At 38.7% G+C, this 18,649-nt stretch overlaps 1 protein-coding gene across 2 annotated transcripts; it reads left to right on the top strand.

The window, feature by feature from the left end:
• The first annotated feature begins 1,093 nt into the window (after positions 1 to 1,093).
• Positions 1,094 to 18,110, top strand: LOC121236020 (ubiquitin-like-specific protease ESD4). Of its 2 annotated transcripts, none has more exons than XM_041132514.1 (10): positions 1,094 to 2,429; positions 2,589 to 2,665; positions 2,757 to 2,844; positions 3,018 to 3,116; positions 3,641 to 3,733; positions 3,836 to 3,955; positions 15,701 to 15,804; positions 15,945 to 16,017; positions 17,260 to 17,330; positions 17,828 to 18,110. In XM_041132514.1, the coding sequence occupies exons 1-9, from the start codon at positions 1,590 to 1,592 to the stop codon at positions 17,320 to 17,322; spliced, it is 1,557 nt and encodes a 518-aa protein (XP_040988448.1). In that variant the 5' UTR covers positions 1,094 to 1,589; the 3' UTR covers positions 17,323 to 17,330; positions 17,828 to 18,110. The 2 variants fall into 2 exon arrangements, 1 of the variants encoding a protein (XP_040988448.1); XR_005934640.1 differs by having other exon boundaries at positions 1,095 to 2,429; positions 17,260 to 17,596.
• The last annotated feature ends 539 nt before the right edge of the window (positions 18,111 to 18,649 follow it).

Here is an 18,649-nt window from a genome sequence, read left to right as displayed (position 1 = left end):
AAACTTGGTACTGGACCAAACCCATCAGTCCGGTCCGGTTTACCGATTCACCAATTTTTTTTTACACCCATATTTGTTACACTCTAAGAATATTTACTAACTTTGGCATCGAATGTTACTCGATCCCAGGGCTGCCCTCTCAAAACTACAATATTTTCTACCTTGTGCAAGGCTTGTTTTCAAAGACATGAGTTGTTGTAGTTTGGCCCAAAGGTGTGCGAAACACGATGTTAACAGTGGAGCCCACTTCAGATAAATTTAGATATATTTGGATGTTAAGATGAATTTAAATATATTTATGGAAAGTTGAAAAAGATTGTGGGTCCTATGTATAAAGAGGTGTTGTGTTGAAAAAAGTTGTAAATTTCATGTGTAAAGAGATTTTAAGTTGATATGAGTTTAGTGATTTAAGAGTTGTGTATTTAAATATTAAAAATGCTAAATATGTTTAAGAAAAACTTACAAAAAGTTACTTCTCCACATGTCAATTATTAATATTCTGAAAATCAAGAAATTTAAAATTCAAGCTTTGAATTTAAAAAAAAAAAAACTAATAAAATCAATTTTGTTAGTACAAGTATAAGTAAAATTATAAGTATATGTAGAATTATTCTTTAAATATTAGACTCATATTAAAATTAGACAGTCAAACTTCCAAACAGGGCTTAAACTCGTTTTGCCTGATAAGCTGCGTGTGCAAATAAAATTATTGAAATAAAAATAAAGACTTGTGTTGGATAGAAGTCTCACATCTCTACACATTACTTAAAAATATAAGATTTTACTTTTTTATCCTTGTATTTCTTATTTTAATTCAATATAAAATATAAGGTCAATATAAAATATAGAATAATACTGGAGAGAAGCTACTGTAGTAGTGCACACTTTACACTCGTTACATAGCTACTTTTAATTCTTTACTTTTTTATTTTAAACTTAAGAGATGTGTGGTCTAGATAATGCTACATCATGTGTGTAAAATGATTGCTCTTAACAGTAACTTCTATCTATATTTATTCTAAAATATAAGGTTAAAAAGATAAAATTACATATTTTTAAAGTTATATAAGGAGTGGAGTTAAAGTTTTCAAAAATTAAACCCCTTCCCCATGATCCAACTGAACACTGAACGCAACATTGTCAAATTCTCGATCAATCGGAAAGTCCTTAAAATTGATCCGAACATCAACGAGAACATCACCGCCGCTGAAATCTCCCATCTCTTTACTCCGCTCGCTCTTTCTCTCTCTCTCCTACCCGGGAAAATTTCGTGGGTTTGCATTTTAAGCACACTGTCCTGGATTTTGCTTCAAATCCGCCGCTCCGATGCACTGAAAGGATTTCGAGTTTCTCAAATTCACTGCTTTACTCCCTATCTTACAACTTCGCTCCAAACATTCTCTGCGGCTCATCCCCAAATCACAACTTTGAGTCCCATTGAGTCGCAGCTAGGGTTTAACCAGCTCAAAGCGTCTGGCCCCCTCTAAACAAAACCCTAATTTTCAAATTCAACTGGGTGATCCTCTTTGAGAATGCTTTTATTTAGATGGGTTTTTGATTTCTAGGATTCAGAGTTCCCGGGCTGGTCAATGGGTGCCCGAACGAGCAACCGTAAGCGCGATGACGAGTACTTGAGCTTTAATCACACCTATGCATCTCAGAATTCTTCAGATTTTCACATCTCAAAGAGACCGAGATTCTCATCCATTGACAAGACCCCGGCCCGACCCATTGTATCCTCGAATAGCACCGTTGCGAGACTTTCGCGGTACCCCCAAGCAACCCCTCGGCTGGGTAGAGAAGTCCACGCCCCTTGCAGAATACTTAATTACGGGTTTTTCTGGACTTGTTTGAGTCGGAACTTAGGGCGGAGGACTAGCGGGGTTTATAAAAAGAAGGAGACCGTTGATGAAATGGGCAATATTTTGAGTGTCAAGTACGATAAGGCAAAGAATAGTGCACTGCGAACGCTTCGGTACCTGACAAAGGAGAAGGAGGTGATCGTAGTAAATACGGATAATGAGAAGGGTGGAGTGTCCGAAGATTCAAGTGTTGAGGAAGTTGAGGTCGTGGAAGATGGCTTAGAAGGGCGGTCCGCGGCGTCGGAACACGGGGAGGTTTTTAATGGGGCCGTGGCCAATGTGCAGGAATTGGATGCCAAGGTTTTGGATCATGGGCTCTTGCCATCATCGTCTTCGGCGGCGTCACACTTGACGAATGGGAATTTAAGAGTGAACGATGCCGATAAAATGTTGGATTCTCTGAAGCTGAATTCTGGGCGGGATATGAGCGTCTCTGCATTTAAGAAGTTACTCGAGTTTACGGAAAGGCGTACTCCGAAATTGAGAAACTTGAATTTTGAGATTGAGTTACATGAGGAGCGTAGGTCTATGCTTCAACAATTGCGTCCGGCAAAGAAACCCGTCCAGGTGAAATTCTTTTATGCGCTCTCTTTTAATGAGTAACGTTAAGATTCTTGGTTAATTAGATGCCTTTCGGTTAGTAAGTAGCTTTACTGCTTCTGAATTTTGACTTGAATGTTCTTCCAGATGATGCTTAATAGTATTATAAGTTATTTATATTTTCAGGATTTACCGCGAGAACCTTTCCTCCCTCTTACAGAGAAGGAAGAGGCTATGTTTGAACGTGCATTTAACTCCACTAGGTATGCTTTGATACATGTCCCCCCCATCCCCCTCCTCGCTTCTTTTATGGGTGTCGTCGTAACTGTAACATTATTGGGTGGATTGCTGCAGGCGGTTAGTCACTCATGAGAACTCAAACATTGAGATCACGGGAGAAATTCTGCAGTGCCTTAGACCAGGGGCATGGTTGAATGATGAGGTATTTTTTTGTATCACGATTTATGTTAGCAGCAAGATGAAGGGTTTTTAATTTGGTAAGCATGGATAGGAACTAACTGGTTCTGCTGAGCTGGTAATATAGTTTCTTGATAATTACTTATAAAAAAAAAAAAAATCAGTTTCTTGATAATTATTCTCTTCCTTCGTTTGCAGGTCATAAACGTGTACCTTGAGTTGCTGAAAGAGAGAGAAAACAGAGAGCCGCAAAAGTTTTTAAGGTGCCATTTCTTCAACACATTTTTCTACAAAAAGGTTGGTTACCACCCTTTTCTTCAACTTTGTGGTGAACTTTATTTTACCTTTACAAATGGCTTCATTCATTTACGTGCCATAGTTTTTTTTTCCTCAAGATTTATGGAAGGTTCTGTTCACATTCTTGGTTTTGCTTATTTACCTACAGAGTTTGAAATATTGTTTGCCCTTTTTCCCCTTTATGCGTTGATGTCTGAATATTCAATTATTTCCTTTATATCAATTTTATTTGTTGGATCTTAGTTTCTAGTTCCAAGCATTAAAATATGAAATTCTAGCTACCTAATTTATTAGGTTCATTTTCTCTCTTTTAAATATTTTGGTAGCACCATAGTCTAGCATTTCATTTACCAACTTTGATTGTGTTCCATGTCTGACTTCACAAAGTAAGCCTTGTTTTTCATATTTGCTAGCCTCTGGAATATGTTCCACACTCTCATATGTTTCCCTTTATGCTTTTATGATTGATGTTCGTTTTAATCATTCGTGTCTTTTGTTGTTCTTGACTCAACTGCTAATCCCAGTTAATAAGTGGGAGGAATGGCTATGATTATAAATCTGTCAGAAGATGGACAAGCCAAAGGAAATTGGGATATGGCCTCATTGAGTGTGACAAAGTAAATTCCTGTGTGCCCTCTTTTATTTTATTTTTCTGCATGTATATTTTGTTTGATTGACCATTGCTTAGAAGTTTAAATTGGGTTTTTTCATTGTTGAAGATATTCGTCCCTATCCATAGAGAGATACATTGGTGCTTGGCAGTTATAAATAGGAAAGACAAGAAGTTTCAGTATCTTGATTCGCTAAGAGGGATGGATACCCAAGTGCTGAAAGTACTGGTATGCTTTTTGGTCATTCCCTGTTTAGCTTTATGTTTCAATCACTGATGTCAAGAATTAAGTCAAAGTACTATTAGATTCCATCATCAGTAATTGATAATAGTTGTGGAAATTTTCTTTGACTAAACTACAGTCCCATGAAATAATTGTATAACATAATGGGCTGTTCAAATTCCGTGGTTTATAAATTCCCAATTAGATGTATTCTCTTGTGTACTTCCTGTCAATTTGGGCTATGCCTATTTCAGTATTAATGAAATCTCTTTTACTTGTACAAAAAAAAAAAAAAAAAAGATTTTGTGGTTCATAAATGAACAAATCTAGTGAAATGAGGTCAACTAGTTGATGCCACTAAGCCGACCTATATTCTGCTGGCATCAATCATGCAACCACATACCACTTCCATCCTGCCGACTACCCACCAACACCTGCTGTCATGGTTGCTGTCAACATGACAGTCATCTGCATGCCACTTACATCTCATTCTCATTGATACCCTCATCACTTTTTGGGAGCCTCTACCACAACCAATGGCAGCAATGCCAGATCTTTTTTCTTTTATAAGTAAGAAAAACATTATTTAATGAAACTAGGCGAAACCCATGTACATAGAAAGTATACAAAAGAAGCACCTAATTACATTCTAGAAACTTGAAAAGAAAACAAACTCATGAGCATTTCCTCCCTTTAGGACAATAGCCGAGAACCACTGCAGCAAAGAAGACAAACAATTTCCAGATATCCTCAACAGTTCGCTCCTTCTTGTTGAAGCACCGCTCATTATTTTTTATCCATAAACACCACATAATACACAAAGGAATCATCCTCCACGCCGCTGCCAACTGAGGGCTTCTGTGATGCCTATTCCAACATGCTAGTAGATCCACCACTCTCATTGGCATAACCCAGCTCTACTAAGAACCCCAACCCATAACTCCCTAGCAACCTCACAATGTAAGAGTAAATGATCAATCGATTCGTCATTTTTCTTACACATGAAGCACCACTCTATAACAACCATGCCACGTTTCCTCAAATTGTCAATCGTCAAAATCTTCCCAAGTGTAGCTGTCCAAGTGAAAAAATCAACTTTAGACAGCACAAAGGCCCTCCAAATACTCTTCCACGGAAAAGAGAATTGCTGCTAACCAGACAACACCTTGTAATAAAATTTAACAGCAAAAAATTTTCTCCCCGTGTGTATCCACAACATTCGATCCCTCTCATTTCCAGATCATTACCCTGAACACTCCCCACACGAGCATGGTGATTGTTATCATCACAATCACAGTGGTACTCCAACAGCGTAGAATGCTCATCTGAACTGTGAAATTTCAAGATGATGGGATGTTCATTTCCTTCATTTTCAAACTCAACAAAACCTGACTTGTCGATTAAAGGATACAAGAAGGCAATTTTGTTTTTATAAGTTATAGTTGACATTAAGATTTTGTGTAAATACTTAAAAAATGTGTTGTGTAAAACATTTTTATAACTTTGTGTACTTATTGATTCTAAAGATGGTATTTATATAGTCATGTTATAGTTCTAGATATTTTGTGCTATTATTCCCATTTTTGGAGCACATGGTGATACGCAAGGTGTAACGCCCCCTTCCCGTAGGCTAGGAGTGCCACGTATTTTCCATAAAAACAATCCGGTAATAGATCCCCTAATTTCATAATTTAAAAAAAACTGAACTTTTATTATGCGGAAAAATGTCTAATAAAAGTGTCTTCCAAAATATTAAATGAAATAAACTGAAATAAATTCATGTCATAAAAACATGTTTATTTTAGAAAGTCTGAACTAAAAAAAAATAAATGCTCCTTCTACTCCTGGCCTGCCTGCTCGTAATCATCATCTTCACCTGGGTGGTTAAAAACATGAAAACAAACTAAAATGAGTCGATGACTCAGTAAGAAATCTATCACAACGTAAACGTAATAAACATAAGATTTTCATAACAACTTTCATGCTGAGCTTAAAAAATTTAATGACTGTTCATGCTGATGCTTATGCTATGTATGACTGTCTTAACTGAATTAACAGACTGATCTGACTGATTTAACTGATTTATCTGACTGGCCAACACACTTAACCCTGTGTGCAAGGTTGTGCACCAGCCCCACATCCCGCTGCAGCAAAGGGAACTGCTGATAGTATTCTAGCATACTATGGTGGACCACGACTGAGTTCATGGCTTGCACACCACCCTGAACTGAACTGCATTGGTACCATGCATCTGAATGGCCATCTTATTAACTGATCTGATATTATCTTACACTTGAATTTAAGATGGTTTACGTGTCTTATACACATGAGATGCATGACATACTACATACATAATCATAAATTCTGAATTTAAACATGATGCGGAATGACATGGTCGTACGCTATGCTAGATGACATGCTTGCATATGACATGAGCGGTTCATAAATAGTGGCTATCAATAAACTGGCTTGGATAATACATACATATAAGCTAACTGTGATGATCCTAATTTATGATCAAATTTACTTACCTCGATGCGTTTCTTCTTGAATAATACTTCGTAACTTGAGACCTATATTCAATAATAACTATCACCAAATTGTTTGGAAATAAATAAATACTAATATCTTACTTAACTAAATTCGAAATTCTAAAATATAGTCAAACCAATATTTGTTTAACACTAAAATCAATAATTCATAGTATTTATATTACTTAAAATACTAATTTATAATTTAGTAGAAATACTCGAGCTATTTTAAAATAATTCACAAAAACTTAAATTCTTAAACTAAGTTTCATTTCTCAACATAATTATTAAATCTTATAAGAAACTTAACCAATTCCACTAAATTCTTAACATAGAAATTTTATTAAAATTTTACTAAATTGACAAAGGAAATTTAATTCAAATATTAGACTTAACATTATTCTTTAAAAACATATTTCTAATTCTTTAAACATTTTTATTAAAAAAAAATGAACCTTTAATTAACTACATTTATTTAATAACTCAACTAGTAATATTAAACTCATTAAATTTCACTAAAATAATTATTGAAATAAAATAAGATCATATTCAATTAAACATTATTATAGTCTGTAAAAAGGGTTAAAAACTCTGGCCCATAATAATAATACTACATGAAACCATCTACATAAGCCCATCGTACGCACAAAAGGGCCTAGGACCCAATGGCCCATCAAGAACCTAAGGGCAGAACCGAATACACGGCCAAAACAAAACACAGAGAGTTTGAGATAGAGAGAGGGTCTGCGATGGAGGAACTCACCGAGGGAGAGGGGCTGAGGCGATGGCGGCGCTGGTGGCTGGGAGTGACCGGCGGCGCGACTGAGGGTTCCTATGGTGGTCGGCGCCGAGTGAGAGAAAGAGAGAGAGTTTAGAGAGAGGAACTACTAAACCGAAACCAAGAGAGAGAGAGAGAGAGCTGTGGCGGCCGAGGCCTTACCGGAGAAATGAGTGGCTCGACGGGGGTTATGGGTTGGCGGCTTCTGTGTCATCGAGGAGAGGTTCGGCGCCTCTTGTGGTGGCCACCGAGGAGAAGGGGCGACGGCACTGGTTCGGCAACAGGGGTTTTTCGCAACTCACAAGTTTGTCTTCTCATGCACAGGTAAGCACGTTTTATAATGGTAGATGATAGAGAATTAGAGAAACCCTAGAAGAGCATAGACGGCATGAGTAGAGGAATACACGGCACTAGAGTTGGTGTTCCACTAGGACGCTAGCAAAACAAACAAAATCACCGAGAGAAACATACGGGTTGGGTGGTTTGAAGTTCTCAACAGAGGCTAACAAAGTGATGAGGTTCGGTGACTAGAAGAAAAAAAATTTTAAACTTTAAATTTCAAAACAAAACCGCAGTAACAAAATCTGATACACTCTAGAAATCCTTATTAAAACAAAACTCTTAACAAATCATAAATCGCAACTATAATAGAAAATATAAAGATAAAGTACATATAAATTCTGATAAAACTATAATCATAAAAATATAAATTCTAAAAATATAAGTTTACTAGAAAAATTACTTATATACCCTAAAACCAAAACTGGTATGTCACAAATCTCCCCCCTAAAAGAAAATCTCGTCCTCGAGATGGAATGTACCTTGATTTAAATAAGTCGGGGTACTTCTCTCTCATGTCTTCTTCGTTTTCCCAAGTGGCTTCTTTCTCGCTGTGGTGACTCCAAAGTACTTTAACCATTGGAATGGTTCTGCGCCGTAGCACTTGGGCCTTCTGTGCTAATATTCTCACTGGAACTTCTTCATAGCTGAGGTCGTCACGAATCTGAAGTGGTTCATACTCCAAAACATGCGCAGGATCGAGGACATACTTCCGTAGCATAGAGACATGAAACACGTTATGCACTGTCGATAAGTGAGGTGGAAGTGCCAGTCTGTAGGCTGCAGCACCTATCCTTTCTAAGATCTCAAAGGGGCCTATGTACCTCGGGCTTAGCTTCCCCTTTTGACCAAAACGCATTACCCCTTTCATCGGTGCAACTTTCAAGAATACTTTATCTTCTGTATCAAACTCTAGTTCTCGTCGCCTCTGGTTGGCAAATTTCTTCTGTCGCTCTTGTGCTATGGCGAGCTTCTTTCTGATAATTGATATTTTCTCACACATGTCTTGTATAATCTCTTGTCCCAAAATCCTCCTTTCTCCTACTTCATCCCAGTAGAGTGGTGACCTACACTTACGCCCATAGAGAACTTCATACGGTGCTGCCTGAATACTTTCCTGATAACTGTTGTTATAAGCGAACTCAATAAGGGGTAGGTACTTAATCCAACTACCCTTAAATTCCATCACGCACGCTCTAAGCATGTCTTCTAGGATCTGAATCGTCCTCTCTGATTGACCATCTGTCTGAGGATGAAAAGCCGTGTTGTAGGTCAAATGAGTTCCCAACTCCTTCTGTACCTTCCTCCAGAAAACCGAAGTGAAGCGGGTATCTCTGTCAGAGATGTCTTAGATGGTATCCCATGTAATCTGACAATCTCTCTAACGTACAATTCTGCCAGTCTATCCATAGAGTACGTCATCTGAATGGGAATAAAATGGGCTGATTTTGATAGTCGATCAACAATCACCCATGCTGCGTCTTGACCTCCTAACGCTTTTGGAAACCCTGAAACAAAGTCCATCCCAATCTCATCCCAAGTCCACACTGGTATAGGGAGTGGCTGCAGTGTACCCGAGGGTCTCTGATGCTCTGCCTTGACTTGTTGACATGTCAGACACTGTGCTACATATGCCACTATCTCTCGCTTCATCCCACACCACCAAAAGTGTTGCTTCAGATCCCGATACATCTTGGTGCTCCCCGGATGAACTGTGTAGAGTGAACGATGAGCTTCTCTCAAGATCAAATCTTTGATTACTCTATCTTTGGGTACACATAATCTTCCTCTAAATCTCAAAGTGCCATCATCTGACACTAGAAAATCAGGCCTCTTATCCTCTGCTATCTCTTCTTTAATCTTCATCAATTCTGTATCACTTGCTTGGGCGTCCTTAATTTGATCTATCAATGTTGAACCTAGTGTCAAGCTATTCATCTTAGCTTGAGTGTCCTGAATTACCTCAATGCCAGCTCGCTCCATGTCTAGTAGAATATGCTTCTGAGGAGTGAACATTGTAGCCAGGGTGCCAGAGGATGACTTCCGACTAAGTGCATCTGCTACGACGTTTGCTTTACCAGGATGGTAGTTAATATTACAGTCATAGTCCTTCAGAAGTTCCAACCACCTCCGTTGTCTCATATTCAATTCTTTCTGTGTGAAGAAATATTTCAGACGCTTATGATCGGTATAAATCTCGCACTTTTCACCATAAAGATAATGTCTCCATATCTTCAAGGCAAAAACCACTGCTGCAAGTTCCAGATCATGGGTTGGGTAATTCTGCTCATAACTCTTTAGTTGTCGGGAAGCGTATGAAATAACCTTCCCATTCTGCATTAAAACACAACCTAATCCCTTTAGTGAAGCATCACTGTATATAACAAATCCTCCATCTCCGGAAGGAACTGTAAGAACTGGTGCTGACACTAATCTTTTCTTCAATTCTTGGAAGCTGTCCTCACACTCACCTGTCCATAGGAACTTCTCATCCTTTCTTGTCAACTTTGTCATCGGAGCTGCAATACTTGAAAAGCCTTCTATAAATCTTCTATAGTAACCAGCGAGGCCTAAGAAACTTCGCACCTCACTGACATTACTAGGCTTTGCCCACTTTACTACTGCCTCAACCTTTGCTGGGTCCACTGAGATTCCTTTTGCTGATACCACGTGTCCCAAAAAGGAAATCTCTTGTAACCAAAACTCACATTTCTTAAATTTTGCATACAACTTCTTTTCTCTTAGTGTTTGAAGGGCAATCCTCAAATGTTCCTCATGCTCAACGCTACTCCGAGAATAAATAAGAATATCATCGATAAAAACTATCACAAACTGGTCCAGATAATCCTTAAATACCCTATTCATAAGGTCCATGAAGGCTGCGGGGGCATTAGTTAGACCAAACGGCATAACAAGGAATTCATAGTGTCCATACCGTGTCCGGAAGGCTGTCTTCTGCACATCTGTCTCCTTAACTTTCAACTGGTGATAACCGGATCGCAAATCTATCTTAGAAAAGACTTGGGCTCCCTGAAGTTGATCAAATAAGTCATCAATCCGGGGTAGAGGGTATCTGTTCTTGATAGTTACTTTATTCAACTCCCTGTAGTCAATACATAAACGCATAGACCCATCCTTCTTCTTCACGAAAAGTACTGGAGCACCCCATGGAGAAACACTGGGGCGTATGAAACCTTTCTCTAGTAACTCTTGCAATTGATCCTTGAGTTCCCTTAACTCAACTGGAGCCATACGGTAGGATGCTTTAGATATAGGCACTGTTCCTGGAGTGAGATCAATCGCGAACTCAACTTCTCTATCCTGTGGTAACCCTGGAAGATCTTCCGGAAATACGTCTTTAAAATCTCTAACCACGCTTATGTCTTCAATCTTGAGTCCATCTTCTGGTGGTAAGATCAACTTGCTAGAAATCCCGTGCACCCTTGTCTCAAAAGTCGGGTGGCCTGCAAAGCTGAGATTACACGAGGAGGGGAACTTCCTCGTACTGATTGAAAACTAAACTCCTCCCCTCTGCGGATTTAAAGACTACTCTCTTATTAAAGCAATCCACACAGGCATGGTTCCGGGATAACCAGTCCATTCCCAGAATCACGTCAAAACCGGACATATTAAAAACGATCAAGTCCGCAGGAAGAATTCTCCCTTGAATCTCTATCGGACATCCAATTAGTACAGAATCACAAATAATGTACTCTCCCGAGGGCGTAGCAACAGACATGCTAGGTTCTAGTGGTTCCGGTATCTTCTCAGTCAAAGGTGCATAATGGTTTGAAATGAAAGAATGAGTAGCACCAGAGTCGAATAAAATGGAGGCATGACGTGAAAACAATGATAATGTGCCTAGATGAATGTCATAACAACTTAGAGCTATCAGGATCATGCGATTTATTCATCATTCTAAAAAGATATCTAAATTTAGGAAAAACGAAAGGTACCTGTGACTACATCATTTGATGCCTCAGCATCAACAGGGGTGAGGGTATAAACTCTTGCCGTAGCTTGCATCTTCTGTCGTCCACTCCTACCTGGTTCCCCAGGTTTCTTAATTGGGCAGTCCCGAGCTAGATGGTTTGGCTTCCCGCACTTGAAGCACACATTCTGGCCATACATACACTTTCCCAAATGTCGCTTTCCACATGTTGCACACGTGGGGTAAGTTTGCCCTGCTGGTGGTGGCCTTTGACGATTCTCGATGTGAGGCCTCTTGTCCTTATGCAACACTGTCTGGAGTTGTTGCTGTTGCTGGCGCTTCCTTTGATTGTTGTACTCAAAGCTCTCTTGGAGGTCTTCTTCAGCAATGGTAGCTCGGGTGACTAGCTCCGTGAAACTCCGAATCCTGAGAGTACGCACACGTTCTCGAATCCTACGATCCAGTCCGCGCTCGAATTTCTCAGCTTTCTTTTCCTCATCTGGAATTAAGTAACTGGCGAAACGGGAAAGCTCCATGAATTTCGTAGCATACTGTGCTACCGTCATCGTTCCTTGAGTAAGGTCCATAAATTCGCGAGCTCTCGACTCCCGAAGGGTCCGTGGGAAAAAGTGATCTAGAAAGATCCTCTTGAAATGATCCCAAGTAATGGGGACTGCTTCCCCTAATTCCAGCTGCACTAAAACTCGAGTCGACTTCCACCACTTGTTTGCCATGTCAGTCAAATGGTAAGTGGCATATTTCACCTTCTGATCATCCGTGCAGTAGAGCGCTTCGAAAATCTGCTCCAAACGCTCAATCCAGCTTTCCGCATCCAAGGAATTTAGTCTGCCATCGAAAGTAGGGGGATGCTGGCGGGAAAATTGCTCCAAGGTACAACCGGCCTGTGGAGCTCTAGGCGCTATAAATTGGCCGCTAACCATTGACTGGAAGAATTGGGTAGCAGCAGCAACAAGAGGGTCCGGAGTATCATTCTGATTAGATCCAGAGGATCCCTCTCGGTTTGGGTGATTTCTAGTGCCGGGGGCCATGATCTACGTTAAGATGTCATAATAACAATTATCTAGTATTTGATAAGAACGTAAAAAAAAATAATGACAATGAAACAATCCTACACTGATGGTTCTAACTAGTAAAAACTATAATGTATTCAACCGTAAACAAACCTGGATTACTCGCGAGCAGGCTAGGAGCATCCTAGGAACTTTAACTAAAAGTTTACAAATTTTTTTTTTTTTTTTTTGAAAAGTCTACAGTCGACCAGCTCTGATACCAAATTGTAACGCCCCCTTCCCGTAGGCTAGGAGTGCCACGTATTTTCCATAAAAATAATCCGGTAATAGATCCCCTAATTTCATAATTTAAAAAAAAAAACTGAACTTTTATATGCGGAAAAATGTCTAATAAAAGTGTCTTCCAAAATATTAAATGAAATAAACTGAAATAAATTCATGTCATAAAAACATGTTTATTTTAGAAAGTCTGAACTAAAAAAAAATAAATGCTCCTTCTACTCCTGGTCTGCCTGCTCGTAATCATCATCTTCACCTGGGTGGTTAAAAACATGAAAACAAACTAAAATGAGTCGATGACTCAGTAAGAAATCTATCACAACGTAAACGTAATAAACATAAGATTTTCATAACAACTTTCATGCTGAGCTTAAAAAAATTAATGACTGTTCATGCTGATGCTTATGCTATGTATGACTGTCTTAACTGAATTAACAGATTGATCTGACTGATTTAACTGATTTATCTGACTGGCCAACACACTTAACCCTGTGTGCAAGGTTGTGCACCAGCCCCACATCCCGCTGCAGCAAAGGGAACTGCTGATAGTATTCTAGCATACTATGGTGGACCACGACTGAGTTCATGGCTTGCACACCACCCTGAACTGAACTGCATTGGTACCATGCATCTGAATGGCCATCTTATTAACTGATCTGATATTATCTTACACTTGAATTTAAGATGGCTTACGTGTCTTATACACATGAGATGCATGACATACTACATACATAATCATAAATTCTGAATTTAAACATGATGCGGAATGACATGGTCGTACGCTATGCTAGATGACATGCTTGCATATGACATGAGCGGTTCATAAATAGTGGCTATCAATGAACTGGCTTGGATAATACATACATATAAGCTAACTGTGATGATCCTAATTTATGATCAAATTTACTTACCTCGATGCGTTTCTTCTTGAATAATACTTCGTAACTTGAGACCTATATTCAATAAATAACTATCACCAAATTGTTTGGAAATAAATAAATACTAATATCTTACTTAACTAAATTCGAAATTCTAAAATATAGTCAAACCAATATTTGTTTAACACTAAAATCAATAATTCATAGTATTTATATTACTTAAAATACTAATTTATAATTTAGTAGAAATACTCAAGCTATTTTAAAATAATTCACAAAAACTTAAATTCTTAAACTAAGTTTCATTTCTCAACATAATTATTAAATCTTATAAGAAACTTAACCAATTCCACTAAATTCTTAACATAGAAATTTTATTAAAATTTTACTAAATTGACAAAGGAAATTTAATTCAAATATTAGACTTAACATTATTCTTTAAAAACATATTTCTAATTCTTTAAACATTTTTATTAAAAAAAATGAACCTTTAATTAACTACATTTATTTAATAACTCAACTAGTAATATTAAACTCATTAAATTTCACTAAAATAATTATTGAAATAAAATAAGATCATATTCAATTAAACATTATTATAGTCTGTAAAAAGGGTTAAAAACTCTGGCCCATAATAATAATACTACATGAAACCATCTACATAAGCCCATCGTACGCACAAAAGGGCCTAGGACCCAATGGCCCATCAAGAACCTAAGGGCAGAATCGAATACACGGCCAAAACAAAACACAGAGAGTTTGAGATAGAGAGAGGGTCTGCGATGGAGGAACTCACCGAGGGAGAGGGGCTGAGGCGATGGCGGCGCTGGTGGCTGGGAGTGACCGGCGGCGCGACTGAGGGTTCCTATGGTGGTCGGCGCCGAGTGAGAGAAAGAGAGAGAGTTTAGAGAGAGGAACTACTAAACCGAAACCAAGAGAGAGAGAGAGAGAGAGCTGTGGCGGCCGAGGCCTTACCGGAGAAATGAGTGGCTCGACGGGGGGTTATGGGTCGGCGGCTTCTGTATCGTCGAGGAGAGGTTCGGCGCCTCTTGTGGTGGCCACCGAGGAGAAGGGCCGACGGCACTGGTTCGGCAACAGGGGTTTTTCGCAACTCACAAGTTTGTCTTCTCATGCACAGGTAAGCACGTTTTATAATGGTAGATGATAGAGAATTAGAGAAACCCTAGAAGAGCATAGACGGCATGAGTAGAGGAATACACGGCACTAGAGTTGGTGTTCCACTAGGACGCTAGCAAAACAAACAAAATCACCGAGAGAAACATACGGGTTGGGTGGTTTGAAGTTCTCAACAGAGGCTAACAAAGTGATGAGGTTCGGTGACTAGAAGAAAAAAAATTTTAAACTTTAAATTTCAAAACAAAACCGTAGTAACAAAATCTGATACACTCTAGAAATCCTTATTAAAACAAAACTCTAACAAATCATAAATCGCAACTATAATAGAAAATATAAAGATAAAGTACATATAAATTCTGATAAAACTATAATCATAAAAATATAAATTCTAAAAATATAAGTTTACTAGAAAAATTACTTATATACCCTAAAACCAAAACTGGTATGTCACACAAGGGGTTTTGAAAAAGAGAAGTAAAAACTATATGCACTTTTTAATGCAAAGTTCCCCCATCTCATCCTCATCCTTGAATGTTTTAAGGGCATGTAAAAATTGGTAAAAGAAGCTTGATTTTGTCAGTATGGCCTATTGCATAATCTTTTTTGCCTCAAATTAACTTCAGGATTGTGTACCTCTAAACTATTACCTTCTCTATGTTGTGCCCATATACTTGGGCTCTTGCCTATTCTTATGATTAATAAAGTTCTGTTTACCGATAAAAAAAAAAAAAATACTGCGGTAGTGTGTTTCCACCTTAATTGTACTTTTCTAAGGTCATCCAAAGAAAAAACAAGTTTGCTCAACTCATTGAGGTTTATATTTTTTGTTAACTATTGATTCATCCAGGCTAGATATTTTGTGGATGAAGTGAAGGATAAGAGTGGAAAAGATGTCAATATAAGTTCCTGGAAACAAGAATTTGTTGAAGACCTTCCTGAACAGGAGAATGGGTGTGTATTCATATATTTTTTGCTACTCAGGCATCTTCTTTTGGAAGTCACTGCCTAGGAAGTATTACAAACTTATTACTATAATTGAAGAGAGTGCTGCTCATTGAAATATTTTTCTAATCGAACTTTGATATGAACAGGTTTGATTGTGGCATGTTTATGATCAAATATGCTGACTTTTATAGCAGAGACATTGGCCTCTGTTTCAGCCAGGTAAGGTACTTGTAGACATGCTCCTCTTGCATGATCAAATATGTTCTTTTGCATCAGTTGAAAACCAGTGGCTTCCATTGATAGCCCCCCTATGTTTTCTGAGAAAGTTCATTTCATTCAACAAAATAGAAAACATACTAGAAAGGGGTTGACCCCCAAAAATAATGCAAACACTAACCAAATAAAATCTAAAGAAACTGGAAATGGACCAAATAGTTAGTCCAGTCCAATTGTTCTTGGCCCATAAACCAAGACGCACAGGGGGGCTGGGTCACCAGAACTGAACCAGTCTGTAACCTTGGCTGTTTAACAGAGTTGAACTGAGATTATTGTTGAGGAACTCTACTGCAATGTCCAGTGAAGGAGGAGTCTGAAGGTAGATGAGCTGAGGACATTGTATTGGAATATCACGGTTTGCTAACCAGGAGGTGTTGCATGGATCCGCATTTTGGAATAGCACTGAGATCTACTACAAATCTGACTTTCAAAATGAAAGGAAGAAGGAAAATAGGAGGGAGGGGATGGGAGGCGTGGTCCACTGATAGAGAGATAGAGAGGCGGTGCCTGTAATCCACGAGCAATGATGTGGCTCATGGGCTGCACACAATGATTTTGGCTTTGGGGTGGGTGGAGTCGGAGATGAGAAAGGCCATGGAGAAGTGCTTAGAAGAGTCAGAGCGGGGACTGCTGTAGATTTATCCTCCAAAACAAAAGGATAGGGGGCGAAAAAGAAAGGAGAGACAGCGACAGAGAGAGAAGAGAAAAGGGAGAGGGACCGTCTGGATACACTTTATTGGTCAAAGGGCTTGTTTGAGGTGAGCTGTATGTAGATTTGATTATGCATAAGAAGTTTAATTGATTACCTGATACACGATTTTTTGGTGGTTGGGGTCGTGAAGTTGGGGTTTACATTGCAGAGGTAAGTCCGAAAGGCCCTACTATGGTGAGGTTCCACATCATCAAAAAAGAAAAGAAAAGAACGGGAAAGGGATTTGGAGTGGGGAGGAGCCAAAGCTCCTTCCTCCTCCCCAGACACTCGCAAGGAGTTGAAGGACTAACAGAGGGGATGGAATGGGGAGAGGATAGTTTTGAAGCCAAATTTGATGGGGCATGCAAACAAACGGTTGCAACCATGAACACAATGAATAATTTTCTGTACTAGCTAAATTGCTCTCAAGTAACTTGCTCCAATGGATCTACACAATTGAGTGCAACTGAATTCTGTATTTCTTTTACTTGCAGGAACACATGCCCTATTTTCGGCAGAGGACTGCAAAGGAGATTCTCACATTAAGAGCTGACTAATTGAAAACGTCAGCCTGCTGCTTTAGAAATATGCTATTGCACCCATTTGGAATTAGGAATTTAGAAAACACTACTCATCATTTTTTTTTTACAAGTAGAAAACACTTCACATCATTGAGTGATGAGTATGAAGTCAGGACCTGGGTGATTGCCATGCGGTATCCTGGTGTGAGCTGACTTCCTAACGACATCACTGGTGGCATGAGTCTAAAGTGTTACCATACAATAGAGCCAATCTTTTCAAGTGTTACTTTGCAAGTGCTAGGATGTGTTGGTAATTGTCACACGCAACATCCATTATCTTTCTTCTTCTTCTTTTCCCTTTCCTTTTTGCCTCCTTTTGATTTCTTTCTGCTTAGTGAGCTGAGTCATCTTTTTGCCTATTGTTAGTCTTGGAGTCGACATTTATAAATGTAATCGTAAGTTTCTGGTTTCTGGTCCCCTACCGAATGCCTCATATCCTTGTCCCGAGTCTTCTGAGAATTTGCTTGTTCTGTTTTCATAGGTAGTGTTTCCCTTGGGATATATTATAATGGGTTGCCGTCAGCGAGAACTCGTGTGGTCGGACTTGTCAAGCAGTCTTTGTTCAAATAACTCATTCCCATGCCAGTGGCAATGGACCAGTTAGAGTTGCTTTCTGGGGTGTTCCTTTTATGCAATGGACCATTTACCTCTGCAGAGATATGATATGGACTGTGGCACTAAAGTCTAAAACACTAATTTTGTTATGTAGCAAACAACTTATGAATGAGGCTAGATCAATCATTGTTAGTTTTTGCAAGGTTTAACCATATTTCATTCTGATTGATCATGTTCTGATTTTATTCCATTCATTTGGTGTGTTTAGAAGTCGGTAAATCAAAGTTGCAATTTTCTATCCCGGTTCCCTTGCATTCACAAAGCTTGCATCTTACAGATTTTTACCGTCAATAATGCACTAATGTTGTGCATCAAACAACTGTATTGATTGGTGGTGCTTGGCAATCGTGTTATAGATTGAAGAATGTTGCACGGAAATGAGAGACAATACCAGCTTATGATGATCACTGAGATGGAATTGTTCTCAAATATAACTCATACTTGGGATAGGGAAGGAAGGGTTGTTCGAAGTAACTCAGTCGAGTCATGTAATTAATTCATTGTGAATAGACTATGAAAGAAACATTTAGGGAAAAATAACTTTTCTTGGATACAATTAAAATGCAGCATTGATTATATGCCAACAACCAAAACGAAAGCATGCGCCTGGTTTAAGATTACCCAAGTACTTCCACGATTTGAAGCCCACCCTCTCCCTTAATTATCTGTAAGATTGCAATATAATTCT

The sequence above is a fragment of the Juglans microcarpa x Juglans regia genome, chromosome 1D, assembly GCF_004785595.1.
Source record: "Juglans microcarpa x Juglans regia isolate MS1-56 chromosome 1D, Jm3101_v1.0, whole genome shotgun sequence".
NCBI lineage: Eukaryota > Viridiplantae > Streptophyta > Magnoliopsida > Fagales > Juglandaceae > Juglans > Juglans microcarpa x Juglans regia.
This window is presented reverse-complemented; position numbering and strand designations above follow the sequence as displayed.

What these genes read in the sequence shown, in the direction of transcription:
- LOC121236020 (XM_041132514.1), top strand. Translation starts at nt 1,590, where the DNA reads ATGGGTGCCCGAACGAGCAACCGTAAGCGCGATGACGAGTACTTGAGC. An exon ending in CGGCAAAGAAACCCGTCCAG is followed by an intron (nt 2,430 to 2,588) that starts GTGAAATTCTTT and finishes TTATATTTTCAG; the next exon opens with GATTTACCGCGAGAACCTTT. An exon ending in ACACATTTTTCTACAAAAAG is followed by an intron (nt 3,117 to 3,640) that starts GTTGGTTACCAC and finishes TGCTAATCCCAG; the next exon opens with TTAATAAGTGGGAGGAATGG.